This window comes from Siniperca chuatsi, linkage group LG7, assembly GCF_020085105.1.
Source record: "Siniperca chuatsi isolate FFG_IHB_CAS linkage group LG7, ASM2008510v1, whole genome shotgun sequence".
Taxonomy (NCBI): Eukaryota; Metazoa; Chordata; class Actinopteri; order Centrarchiformes; family Sinipercidae; genus Siniperca; species Siniperca chuatsi.
This window is the reverse complement of record NC_058048.1, coordinates 3,593,174-3,606,166: the sequence shown is the minus strand read 5'-3', so window position 1 is coordinate 3,606,166 and position 12,993 is coordinate 3,593,174. Positions and strand designations below refer to the sequence as shown.

The 12,993-nt window shown below is 41.3% G+C and overlaps 1 protein-coding gene across 2 annotated transcripts; it reads left to right on the top strand.

The window, feature by feature from the left end:
• The first annotated feature begins 1,860 nt into the window (after positions 1–1,860).
• ppm1da (protein phosphatase, Mg2+/Mn2+ dependent, 1Da) lies at positions 1,861–12,522 on the top strand. Of its 2 annotated transcripts, XM_044201838.1 has the most exons (6): positions 1,931–2,954; positions 3,934–4,162; positions 7,497–7,621; positions 7,719–7,900; positions 8,141–8,365; positions 10,057–12,522. In XM_044201838.1, the coding sequence occupies exons 1-6, from the start codon at positions 2,393–2,395 to the stop codon at positions 10,444–10,446; spliced, it is 1,713 nt and encodes a 570-aa protein (XP_044057773.1). In that variant the 5' UTR covers positions 1,931–2,392; the 3' UTR covers positions 10,447–12,522. The 2 variants fall into 2 exon arrangements, with proteins under 2 accessions (XP_044057774.1, XP_044057773.1); XM_044201839.1 differs by lacking the exon at positions 8,141–8,365 and having other exon boundaries at positions 1,861–2,954.
• The last annotated feature ends 471 nt before the right edge of the window (positions 12,523–12,993 follow it).

Here is a 12,993-nt window from a genome sequence, read left to right as displayed (position 1 = left end):
TGAAAATACTCTGATTCTATAATTCTTGTGTTTATTAAAAGTTTCTCATTTTACATAATAATGCCATGTACAGAAGGCTACCTGTCCACCCAAATGTAATAAATTCTGGTTAAAACATCCCCAGTTGGCAGATGAAACATACACACACATACAAGGAGAAAAGCATCCACACAAAATAAACACATCAGAAGTTTTTTTTTGTAGTTTAGCATGACTTTATTTGAATTTATGTATGTGAACTTGTCCAGTTCTTTGGTTTCCTAAAATTAGGAGTTTGTGTGTAGCCTAAAAATGGTTCAAATTCCCACATGGTTAATCTGATGTGGATGCAAACATACTCAAATCAAAGATGCAAGTTAGTCATTGTGTCATAAATGAAAAATGTGTCACAGTCCCTATACTCACACTTTAGGATATCCAAGTAATTTCACATAAGGAGGGCTAGACCAAAATTATGATACTGATAGACTGAAAATGTAGGCTATTATACTGATGTATATTGACCTTTTAATAAAAATCACATTTACCGTCTTAGGTTTGTATTTGCTCTGTTATTTTGTCCATCAATAAATACATTAAAACCTTAAATGTGACATTATTCATATAAAACATAACATGAAACATATATACTGACTTATTATTATGCAATTATTGTTTTATTTTTATCCAGAGAAAACAAAACTTAACTTAAAAAAAATCTTAAAACATAATACAAATTGCTTTCTTTCAAACCATCTTTTTTTTCCAAAATGTGTATATTACTGTTCTCAAAGGAACAAGACAACATCCCAGCCAGCCTGGACCCTCCCCAGTTTGCATATAGAACCAACAGATCCACATTGGATGCCATCTCCACTGCCCTCCACTCAGCTCTCACACACCTTGAAAATAACAACACCCACATCAGAAATGCTGCTTGCTGATTTCAGCTCAGCATTCAACGCTATCTCCCTCATGAAACTGAGTGACAAACTTAGCATCTGGCTTATTCCCCACTCTGCAACTGGATATTGGACTTCCTCACAAACAGACCCCGGACAGTTCGGATTGGCGGTCACACCTCCTCCACTCTGGTGCTCAACACCGGTGCCCCCCAGGGCTGTGTGCTCAGCCCCCTCCTGTTCACGCTGTACACCCACGACTGCAACCCCTGACATGGAGACAACTCTGTTTTGAACTATTTTCTTTCTACCAATAGTTCCCACATGAAACTGCTCACAACAAGTCTGTGGATTATCTTGAGTATCCAGGGTCATGATTTCTGGAAAAAGATTGCTGTTGAGTTTTTCCAAATTTATTTTTTGGCGCTTTGAGCACCACAAGCCGAGTGCCATATAGTCCCATTATATTAAAAAAATACAGACGGCCGTAATCTCCAAAACTCCAAAACAGCCACAGCCTGTTCACCCTGCTGCCGTGAGATACAGAAGCATCCGCTGCCGCACCACCAGACTACAGAGCAGCTGCTTTCCCCAGGCTGTGAGACTCCTCACTTCATCCTCTGCACTCCAATATAAACACACCATAAATAATAGTTTTCTGTTTTTTGTGTTTAGCATGAAGGGACTACAGCTTGTATTTCGTTGTACAACCCTGTATTGTATGATGATAAATAAATGAACCTTGAACGTTGAATGTCTTTTGTAGGTAGTACTTAAATATAAGCTAATGCCGTCCTTACATCTTTTCATCATTTACATCTTTGCTTCACATGAAGTCTGTACTGTAGACTTAATTTCACTGTAGAATCTTAATAGGCTTTATTAAACACATTTCACTTGTGTTTTAGGAACATATTTAGTGTTCATAAAGTAACAGTGAAACATTTTTGTTGTTTCTTGCTTGTTTTGAGGAGGTTTTGCCTTTCATTGGCCCTTGAACTCATTGGCTGCTTTGAGTGTATGTTTACAATCATTGCTCTGCTTAAAGACAAAACATTGTCCAATGAGTTCTGATGCATTCTTATATCAGACATGATGTTTCTGTGTGCCTCTGCTGCTTCTGTAGGTCAGTGGATGACAAAAGAATACTTGGTGGTGAAGAAAAGCTGTCAAGAAAGGTATGTTAGGTGTTGATGTATCAAGGACTTCCATAAAGATTACAGTTTGCAAAGAAAGCACTGTTAGAAACAGTGTTCATTGGTGATGTCACTGATGGTCCTAGGTCAAGGGGTTACAGACTCCAAATGCAACCAACCTCTAGAGGGCAACAGCTGTATTGGCGCTGCAACGTACACGTGCTAGAAGAAGATCGATTATGACGTCATCGCGTTTGAGCATGCCTATTACGCTCGAACATAAACAAAGGCAGGACGTAGGGCTGCAATAACTACACTCCCCGGTAATTTTATATCCTAACTGTACCGAAAAATAGGAGAGCGATTTCTGGAGTCATGGAAAACGCATTATTGATGCGAGTGAGTGTGTTTACCGACCAAGGAGGCAGGAAATACATGGAAGATGTGACCGAGGTCATAGTAGAGCCCGAGCCGGGAGAAGATGAGCCGACTTTGGGTGAACCAGAAGAGAGCAGTGGGGGAGACTGTACGGTCAGTTCTCTGGCTGGGGACACGCATTCAGACCGGACTGGCGAAACCGTGGGGACCCCGCAGGTTTCAGATGCATCATGTGGACCTGTGCGAACGGAAGACCAAAGTATATCAGTGGAAACATCTTTACCGGGAGGTCAGAGCCCGCCGCGAGGTCAGAGCCCGCCGCGAGGTCAGAGCCCGCCGCGAGGTCAGCCGAGCACCGCAGGTCGCTCCCGCCGTTCCGTTGCGTTCTTCGCTGTGTTTGACGGACACGGGGGTCGCGAGGCTGCGCAGTTTGCACGAGACTATTTGTGGGAGTTCATGAAGAAGCAGCGGGGGTTCTGGTCAGACTGTGACCGGGAGGTCTGCTCTGCTATACGCAAAGGATTTGTAGCCTGCCACCACGCTATGTGGAAAAAGCTACGTAAGTTTACCAACACCTTACTAAGTCATTATGACATATAATGTTATCTGCTGTCAGTAGGGGCCGTTTTATCCCATATGTGCCTATCCTTCTGTTTGAGTAGCATGAACACCACGCCAAACCTCTAAATTAGACCGTAGTCTGTGGCCTAATCTACACCCTAAAAGTTTTTACTTGTTCACGGACCGTGGCGCAAATGAAAGCCGAATTTACCAGAAGGTTATATGGACTAAAAGCCATTCTCTTTTGGCTATGTAAATTGTCAGAAAAACCAACCTAAATGCATTGACACAATGTTTAGTCTTCACTTCTGTTGCTATTATACAAAATGATTTATGGAGCTTAAATTTTAGCAACCAAAGGCAACAGAGCTAACGAAGTTAGCAGTAGCCACCTGGTTCACTCCAAACAAAGCTTGCCACAGCAGACACAGACAACCGGTTACCGATGTTCTCAAGTTATTGTCTGTAAAGTAGTCGGCCAATATTTTATTGTATGCTTCTTGGACTAACTATACGTGTGTTATCGTATATTTCGTTATGTTTATGTATTTCGTCATTACCCATCACAGAGCCTATCGAATCGTGGAGTAGTCAGTGTGTGCTATGCCGCACAGACACCGGCAGTCTGCTCAGCTGTCTGCCAGGATATGCCTGGGCATGTCAGCTGTTTTACAGCTGGTCACACCTGGTGTCTGTAAAGCTCATGTCTGACTTTCAACATTGGAAAGACTTGCTCCAGACTGCGTCGAGTAAACTGACTTTAAGGTCACACAGTGTTGTCGTCAGGCTCAGTACATCAAATAATCTTTGATGAGATTAGCAATAGATGAACACGAAATCATTTTAGGAGCATTTATTTTCTCCCTATCATTTTGCTGTAATGTTAATTGTGTCCCCTCAGTGGACTTTAGGGCATTTAGCAGTAATTGGTTATAGTTCAGTAAATATATTGATTTTCTCTCTTTTCATCTTCTCAGCTGAATGGCCAAAGACACTTACAGGCCTTCCTAGCACATCGGGCACCACAGCCAGCGTAGTGGTCATTCGAGGAAACCGGATGTATGTGGCCCACGTTGGGGACTCTGCAGTGGTTCTAGGGGTCCAGGATGACCCCTCAGTCCCGTTCATCAGAGCTGTGGAAGTCACACAAGACCACAAACCTGAACTACCCAGAGAAAGGGAGCGTATTGAAGGTCTGGGAGGGAGGTAAGGCTTAACCCACAAGACACACTGCCTCTGCATTGTATTTAATTATAATATTAACTTTAATAGTGTTCTCTGATGTAGCGTGCACTGCACTGCATTGGAAAGAGTATTTTTGCAGCCTGGTCAGCTTATCATTGCTCAGTACACATAACCATACAGTAACTCTCAAAAAATGAGAACCTTTCAGCTGGAGATTCCTGTCAAAACTCATTCTGATTTAACTGCCACAGGGCCCACATTGAATCAAACTGTTGATCCTGGACTGTGACAGTAAATTAAAGTTATAAGTTTAAGTACACACTGCAGCAGATCGTGGAAATTCAGGGTAAATGTAAGAATATTTCTTGGACCAAGACAAACTCCAGTTTTGTGACAGCTTATAATAATAATAATAATAATAATAATAATACAACTTTATTTATAGAGCACTTATCAAAACAAAGTGCTCCACAACAAGAGAAATAAAATGCCACAGTGAATGATGAAATATAAAGAAATAAAATACACAAAAACAATAAAATAAACAGACAGCTCAGGTAAAATCAGGATCTGTTTTCCGATTAAAAATGTGTTTTCAGAAGAGACTTAACAAAGCCACTGACTCAGACAACCTAATTTCTTCGGGCAAGTTGTTTCAGAGCCTCGGGGCCCTGATGGCAAAAGCTCTGTCCCCCTTAGTTTTCATCCTGGACTCAGGAACAGACAGGAGACCCCTGCCCTTAGATCTCAAAGTACGTGAAGGTTCATAAGGGATTACAAGGTCTAAAATATAATCTGGAGCCAGGCCATGAAGAGCCTTAAAAGTAATCAACAAGATCTTAAAATCAATCCTAAAACAAACAGGGAGCCAATGTAAATTCATTCTCACGACTCAGCACCCCCACCAGACCCTATCTATGATAAAGAGGCGAGTGTAACCAAAAAGAATCTGTTTTGCACAATGACAGATCAAAATGTTATCTGCCTCCAAGGGCTAATGTTTTTTATACTGCCTGTGGGATGTCTACTGATAATGTTGTAGTGATAGGTCCCTGGGTGGCTTGGCACAGCTTTAAGGGGGATTTATAGTTATGCGTTAAGTGGTTACGGCATTGCAATGGACCCTACGCATATAGCTGTAGGTAATCCAGCTTTACTGCATAACATATAACAAGATGTACAGACAGTGCATTTATTTATTCATGTTTTTGGGAATGTGTGTGCGCTGATATTTTATAGTTAGTGAGGGCTAGTGAAGTGGTGCTTTAAAATCAGAATCAGAAATACTTTATTGATCCCCGAGGGGAAACTCTTTTGCTACAGCAGCTCACTGTCACGTCAGTGCACACAGGAATAGAAGTGCTAAGCAAATCAAGCTATAATACACTATAATACAGGTCAGATAAATTACACAGTAAAGTACACAGTGGATATAAAGTAGAAAAGCTAAAATAAGTGTAAAGTACAAAGTGGATTTACAGGTTGATAAGTATGGTACAGTATATAATACAATGTAATAATATACTAAGTAATAGTGCAATAATGAGTACTGTCAAGTTAAGTGTAGCAGATTATGAGATGGTGGATATTGCACAGCAGTAATAGAAGTATGAATAAATATCGATAAATAGGGAATATTAAACTAAAAAGAGTATATTGCACAGGAGTATTAAACAGAGAATATTGCACAATTATTATTAAGTATTGCTGTGATGTTAATGATCCATTGTCCAGTTTAGTGACTTAGACTTTAAAATCACATTACGCCAAACATTAGGCCTGGGCAATAGGGCCATGGAATCTAACATCAATCATATTTGGTGTACATGGATATATGATTATCACTATGTGTGGGAGGATGCAAAGTGAATTCATCCTGCTTCAATTCAACATGTCAATGTTCCCTGTGATAGATGTCTGAGCAGATAAGCTGAAGAGTTCAAATATATGCTTTTTAATAAGTCAATGAAGTTTTCTTTGTAACAACTATATTGTAATATGTGGTATGTGAGCAAATCACTAGTGAGTCACCTACCTCACAAGTGAAACTGATTGATTTGTCAGTTTAGGTTTGCAGGTAATGAAAGACAAAAAGGCATAATGTGCAACACCAACATGTCTGCAAAGTCTGTTAGCGCTCCCTCAATGGGAGCATAAGAGAGGTCCTTCACTGGAGTTAGAATATTATTACAGGGTAGATAATAATAACAACAACAAAGGATTTATAATAGTGTAACTGTATATTTTGGTGAAAAAGCATTAACACTTATCACTCTGCCAGATGTTTATATTATTACTGGAATCATACTAATTGCAATAATTAGCTATGGCAATGAGGGAGGGCATCTCTTTATTTTCTTTTTCAATTACTTAGTAGTAGTGTTGTAGGAAAATCAGATATAGTGGAAACTGACATATTTCTACTATTTACTACTTTCAGCGCTGTCAGTTTTATTATGTATATTTCTACTTACCCCTCCAGTTTCCTGCATTAAAGGTGGGGTATGCAATTCTGGAGACAAATACCATGATACAGAGCAAACAACGACACAGCAAGTAATGGAACTAACGTTAGCTAGGTCGGGGGTTAAACTGTCCCTACAGTTGCTGCTGTGAAGCTAACAGCCAGAGAGGACGAGACGTTTCCCAGAGCCAGCACAGCAGCTCCAGACAGCGATACTCACAACTCTGCTGCTACTATAGCTAACATCACAACAACAGCACATCTTGGCAAACTAGAAAGTCAGCTGAATGTCCGTGGGCAAGTCATTTAATGTTACCTGACACACAAATCATGGCTGCAATAGTGCTGTGTGGTTTGTTTCCCATTCACAGAGCCAGGGCTGTGTACAACCAGCGCACACACTGAACGGACAGCTAGCGGGCCGTGAGGAGATGTTCGCTGAATTTGACAAAAAGATGTGTATTGGATTAGAATCTCATGCCCCACCTTTAATTGAATTAAGATGCATTAGAATGGAACAATGTTTTTGTCAGCCTTTTGTGTATTTTGTGAAATGTTATTATACACAGCATCAAAAATGTCTTGGGGTGAGTCACACCAACCAGGATTAACTTTCAAGCAGGATTAACTCACCTTAATTTAAACCCCTCCATAAACTTGAAACTTGAAACTGAACATTGTAACCTTCATGAAGGCAGGATTTACTGCAGGGATGATGTTTTAGACTGCATTAGTGTGAGCTCAGTGTACTTAATAAACTGGCGCTGAGTATAATACTTGTTGTTGCAGCCCATCCATAATGTCTAAAACTGGCTTTCTGAAATTTGTGGATGCTTTGCTCGAAGTAAGAAGCAGCTTCTCTCTTCTCTTCCCTCCTCTATCTGCTATCAGTGTGATCAAGAAATCTGGAGTGAACCGGGTCGTCTGGAAGAGGCCAAGGCTGAGTCACAACGGCCCAATCCGTCGGAGCACTGTCATTGACCAGATACCATTCTTGGCAGTAGCCCGAGCTCTGGGTAGGAAAAAGCAACCACAACTTCTTTTTTATTATAAAAAGAGAGATAGAGAGTTCTTGTCAAGACCAGTGGTGCAAGTTTCTCTTCTCTGCAACAGGTGATCTGTGGAGCTATGACTTCTACAGCGGGGAGTTTGTGGTTTCTCCAGAGCCAGACACTAGTGTGGTGACCCTTGACCCCAGAAAACACCGCTACATCATCCTGGGCAGCGATGGTCTTTGGAACATGGTGCCACCTCAAGAGGCTATCTCCATGTGTCAGAACAACGATGAGGCAATGGTGAGTGGAGTGCTTCATCAGCAAAGACTTGTTTCTGTAAAGGATAGGTGACTCTTCAGCTGTTATTATTTTGGATCATTATAGATGGGTGGCTTCTTTTCCTACCTGCCTGGATTGTAGTCTGTTAGATAATCAAACATGATCAAAAGGCCTATAATGATATTTGAATAATAATCTAACAGAGTAATGTCCACCTCATATCAGACCATCTCAGTATAATAACAGCCTTCCATGCTGCAGGCACCGTGTGGGGTATCGAGTGCCCGGCAGCTGGTCAGCCATGCTCTGCTGCGGTGGCGCCAGCGCATGTTGCGTGCTGACAACACCAGCGCCATTGTAATTGCCCTGCAGGAGCCTGGGACCTCCCAGGACACCCTGCACCATGAGGAGGTGCTGCTCGATTTAGCCAAGGTGTCCCAGTGTCCTCCCACCTCCATATCCCGCGCTGACACTCCTCTCCTTCAGGTGAGGGCAGAATGACAACAAACACACTGAAATTAAACACACAACACACTCTTTTTTTTAAATTGTTGTGAAAAAGAAATTATTCCGAATTTATTTTGCAACCAAAAGTTCCTAAATAATGAACCGCAATGTGGGATATTGAGGTATTATTGGGTACTGTAACAGGGCTTGTATATCTTTTAATTTAAAGACATATTGTCATTACCTGTACAGTTACACATGCAAGATTAATATGCTGTTGTAACATGACAAATTTACACATACACACCTGACATGAGACCAGTAGGAAGTTAAATGTGGCATTCACTTCATATAATCATGTACTGGTAAACAAAGGGTCCAGTATATTAATACACCTCAGTCAGCTCAGTGCAGGTTAGCCATATGTATATGTATGCATTAAGAGAGCAGTAGTATGGGACTGCATTGTGTCCTTTGCTGTCCTTAGCCCCACTGTTGAAATCTCAAACATTCAATCAATCAAGTTTATTTGTCACATGTAATCACATAAGATACAATCACAGTGAAATGTAATCATGCCAGTTCCTTCAATTTGTGCGGGGGGGGGGAGAAAAGGCCTTTACCTGGGTGGTTGGGATCCTTAATGATTCTCCTAGCCTAATTCTTGCAGCGCCTGGTGTAAATATCCTTTAGGCAGGGTAGAGCACCGCCTATTGTATGTTCAGCCGAACAAACCACTTTGCAGGGCCTTGCGGTCCTCTTCGGTGCTGTTTCTGTTCCAGGCAGTGATGTTCCCTGTCAGGACGCTCTTGATGGTGCAAGAGTAGAAATTCCTCAGTGTTTGAGGGTTTACCCGGAATTTCCTCAAGCGTGTGAGGTCTCTGCCTTGCCTTTCTCACCACTGAGTCAGTATGCAGCGCACAGGTCAGGCCCTCGATGATGTGGACACCAAGGTACTTGAAGCTGTCCACCCTCTCCCCCGAGAACCGTTGATATTAAGGGGGGCGTAGTTCCTTCCCTGGTTCCTCCCAAAGTCCACTATCAGCTCCTTAGGAATGATGGTGAACTACTTGAAGCATGTGGGTATGACAGACTGAGCTAGGGACAGGTTGAACATCACTGTGAACACTGGCACTAGTTGGTCAGCATATAGTTTGAGGACCCGCCCACTGATACCATCTGGTCCTGCTGCTTTCTTGGTGTTCACATGGTTGAAAGCCCCCGGACGTCATGCTCAGAAAGGGCGATAGGTGCACCCACCCATCCATTAACCTCTTCTTCAGCTGTTTTTGCTTGTTGGCTGCCGATGGCCTCAAAGCGAGCATAAAAGTTGTTTAGCTCACTTGCTAGAGATGCATCAGCACTTGAAAAGGGGGGGGGGGCTTGTAATCTGTCATAGTTCTTAGACCTTGCCACATGCTTCTGGGATTGCTCTCCTGGAATTATAGTTCCACTTTCTTCACGTAATCCCTTTTTGCCTCCTTTACTGCTCTTCTTACATTGTAGGCTGCTGCTCCATGTTTCCAGACTGCAGCCCTAAGTTGTAGGCTGCAGTGCATATGTTTATGGCATCCTGGATGGTTCTGGCAATCCATGGTTTCTAGAGAGTTTTTATAGTTTAAGTAGAGATGAAATGCTTTGTTGTATTGTGAGTGTTCAAAGAGTGAATTACCTGTGTGCTGAAGTTTGTCCTCACTGTTTTTTTTTTTTTTTAACCTGTTCTCCTGCAGCGGCCTATAGAGGAAGACTCTCTCTCTGCCATGTGTGAGCTTCTCCCTGCCTTGGAGCGACGGGACGGACTATCAGGAAGCAGCAGCCTGTACCACATGAATCTGTCTGACCCGTTCACTCTGACTCCACTGTGTCCAAACAGTAGTACTGAGCTTCCCAGTCAGTCCAGTCCCACTGACAGGACAGTTGGCAGCAGGATACCCAACAGCAAAAGAACTATTGGTGGCTCATCATCACCGTCATCAGGCCAGTCGGCTAAGAAAGCCCGGCAAAGGACTGCCGACAGGCTGCCACTGGTCCAACACAACGCAGAGAAGAAACAGAAGGAGTCCAGTAACGTCTCCCCCGTTCTCCAGCAGCATAACAAGACCACAGTGTGTGTATGCTGAAACAGACACATCAACCTGCTGCTTTCCACTGTCAACCTGGTCTCCAGTGGCGTTTCTCTTCCTTATGTTTGAAATTCTCCTGTTCAAACCAACCTTGCTATAGAGGTTGTGGAAAGACTTGTCTTCTTGCTCAGCACCAGTACAATAATCATTTGAAAACTTAAGGTTTTTTTTGGAAGAGTGCTCATTTTCATAAGACATCTTGTGTCTTTGTTTCAAAATTCCTTCCTGAAATGCTCTTTCTGGTAACAGTTGTAAGAAATAAGTATGACTACTGATGCTGGTGTAGATATTATGCATTTTATAGTTGGCTATGGAGAAGTAAGTCACTGCTCATTTAAAACAAATATATATTTTTGTATACATTGTTTTATTGTACAATGACACAGCATGAACATTTAGATGAGCTCCACCACAGCTTTCATCTCCTCCTCATTCTGTCCATATTCCATTGTGTGCACACCCTGTGCTTAAACCTATTAATGTATTTTTATTCTAATCATTTTATTTAATCACTGGATATTTGTCTTGAATATAAACTGAAGGTGCTGCTACAGTCACAAACCATAAGCTACTACATTGTGTATATTGATGTATAAATATATGTAATAAGTGTTGGTAGCATTTATTTTTTTCTTTGAGAGTATGCATTTGACATAACACATCTGCCCCTGTGAGGTTTCAAATGATGGATTTTTTAAAGTTTAAATTGCACAGTGCATCTTAGGGATAGATCCACTCATCATCTTACATTGTTGTCATTTGTAATGAAGCATTACAGTTGAGTTTTATGGTGTATTCACTTCCCCCACTCATACATCAGGTAGTGATTTTCTATGTTTCCGAGAATGCCTTTCAACAGCCCTCTTTTGTGCTCAAGCTTTTGCAGGAGTTGGTATGTCTGTCTCTACAATAATGGATTTTGCCCTCTGCGTTTGCTGAGCGTACAGGTGACTCTAAAACAAAGACTTCCTTTGATTCTGAGGGACAGACCCAAAACCTGATGTTTACAATCAATATTAATGATTATTTTGTGCTGCCAGACTTCCATTGTGGCTGCACTGAAGGTATCAGTGGTGTCACGCTGTCTATGTTTGACCATACATCTGAGAATAACAAAAAGTCCTTCATCACAAGCATGTCGGTCCCTACAGCCAGGGGACTGTCTCGCATCACTAGTCCATCCTGCCACCTTGTTTTATCTTGTTTGCAACAAGACAATACCAGTTCTTTCTGTTTTGTTGAGGCTGATTGAGAGGTTTCTTTAGCATTCCCCTTAAACAAGCCGTTATCCCTCCATGCTGCAGCTGCAGTTGTATTGTTACTGATGTATGCACAAGGCTCATTTGTGAGTAAATACACTCTGCATGGACTTTCTAAGAGAATATTTTTGCACTATTATGGTGACCTTAATTGTCTTTGAGAAGGGAAGTGTTTTTTTCCTTTGAAAATGATGCACCAAGGAATGGATGACATGATTGGAGTCTTAAATGAAACGCAGCAAATGGAGGATGTTTGAGGACATAAAATTAAATGACAAGTAGAAGGGAATCCTCATTAATCTCAGTAGAGTTTGCAGAACATGGCCGTGCCCTCTTTTGCCTCTGATGGTTTTATTATATGACAGGGAATGATTCAAATGAGAAATATTCATTGCGAGAGAAGAAGAAGACCATTGCACAGATAAGACATATGTCTCAATCTTTGTAAAACCTTGTTACATGATGATGTATTTTCACTGTGCTAAGTGCAATTTCTAACAGGAAGTTGTAGCAATATGGATTGGTTTAAAGTATTGTTGATTAACACCGTTGGAGGAATGATCATTTTCACGATTGATATATTCTCTCTGCAAACACAGTCTGTTACTTGGCTCGGGATCCCTGTAAGGTTTTTATATACTATTTTTGAGAATTCTCATGAATCTTAGTCTACTTATTTACTCTGTTGAATAATGACATCCCTGATTCAGATGGCTGTGCTAACAGCATAAAGTGCATGTGTACAGTGTAAATGTGAAAAACACTTATCTGGAAATTAACCTATTTAAATAAAAAGCCCTCTGAAGTAAAGTGATTACTATGCTTCGCAAGTAGATAGTGACTTATTTTGAAATGTTAATGCCGTCTGTTGGTCTTTCTTTTATACAACTGTAAAACATGCTGAGGACATCTCTTTAAATTTCAGTTGTTTTGTTTGAATACTCAAGTTGCACTTAAAGTATAAAAAATGTAATGTTGCATTTTGATTCTGCCCTCTCATTTGAAACCCATAAATAGCATATTTATTTCGCGATCCCTGTTTACATTATCCTTTTTGATACAGTCCTGTACAAAATTTCCAGTTTTTCATCACTCTCCCCTTACTATGTCCTGGGGCAAAGATGCGTTTTTCCATTGAGATCCTAATCGTATCAAAATAACACAAGCAGGAAACAGGTATAAATTGGACTAACCTGTGAAAACCAATGATGAAGAAGATAAGAAAAACAGGAATGGTCCTTAGATGGCCTGGACCGCCCTGGACCCATGCGGATGTTTACTAACG

What these genes read in the sequence shown, in the direction of transcription:
- ppm1da (XM_044201838.1), top strand. Translation starts at nt 2,393, where the DNA reads ATGGAAAACGCATTATTGATGCGAGTGAGTGTGTTTACCGACCAAGGA. An exon ending in CGCTATGTGGAAAAAGCTAC is followed by an intron (nt 2,955 to 3,933) that starts GTAAGTTTACCA and finishes TCATCTTCTCAG; the next exon opens with CTGAATGGCCAAAGACACTT. An exon ending in AGAACAACGATGAGGCAATG is followed by an intron (nt 7,901 to 8,140) that starts GTGAGTGGAGTG and finishes TCCATGCTGCAG; the next exon opens with GCACCGTGTGGGGTATCGAG.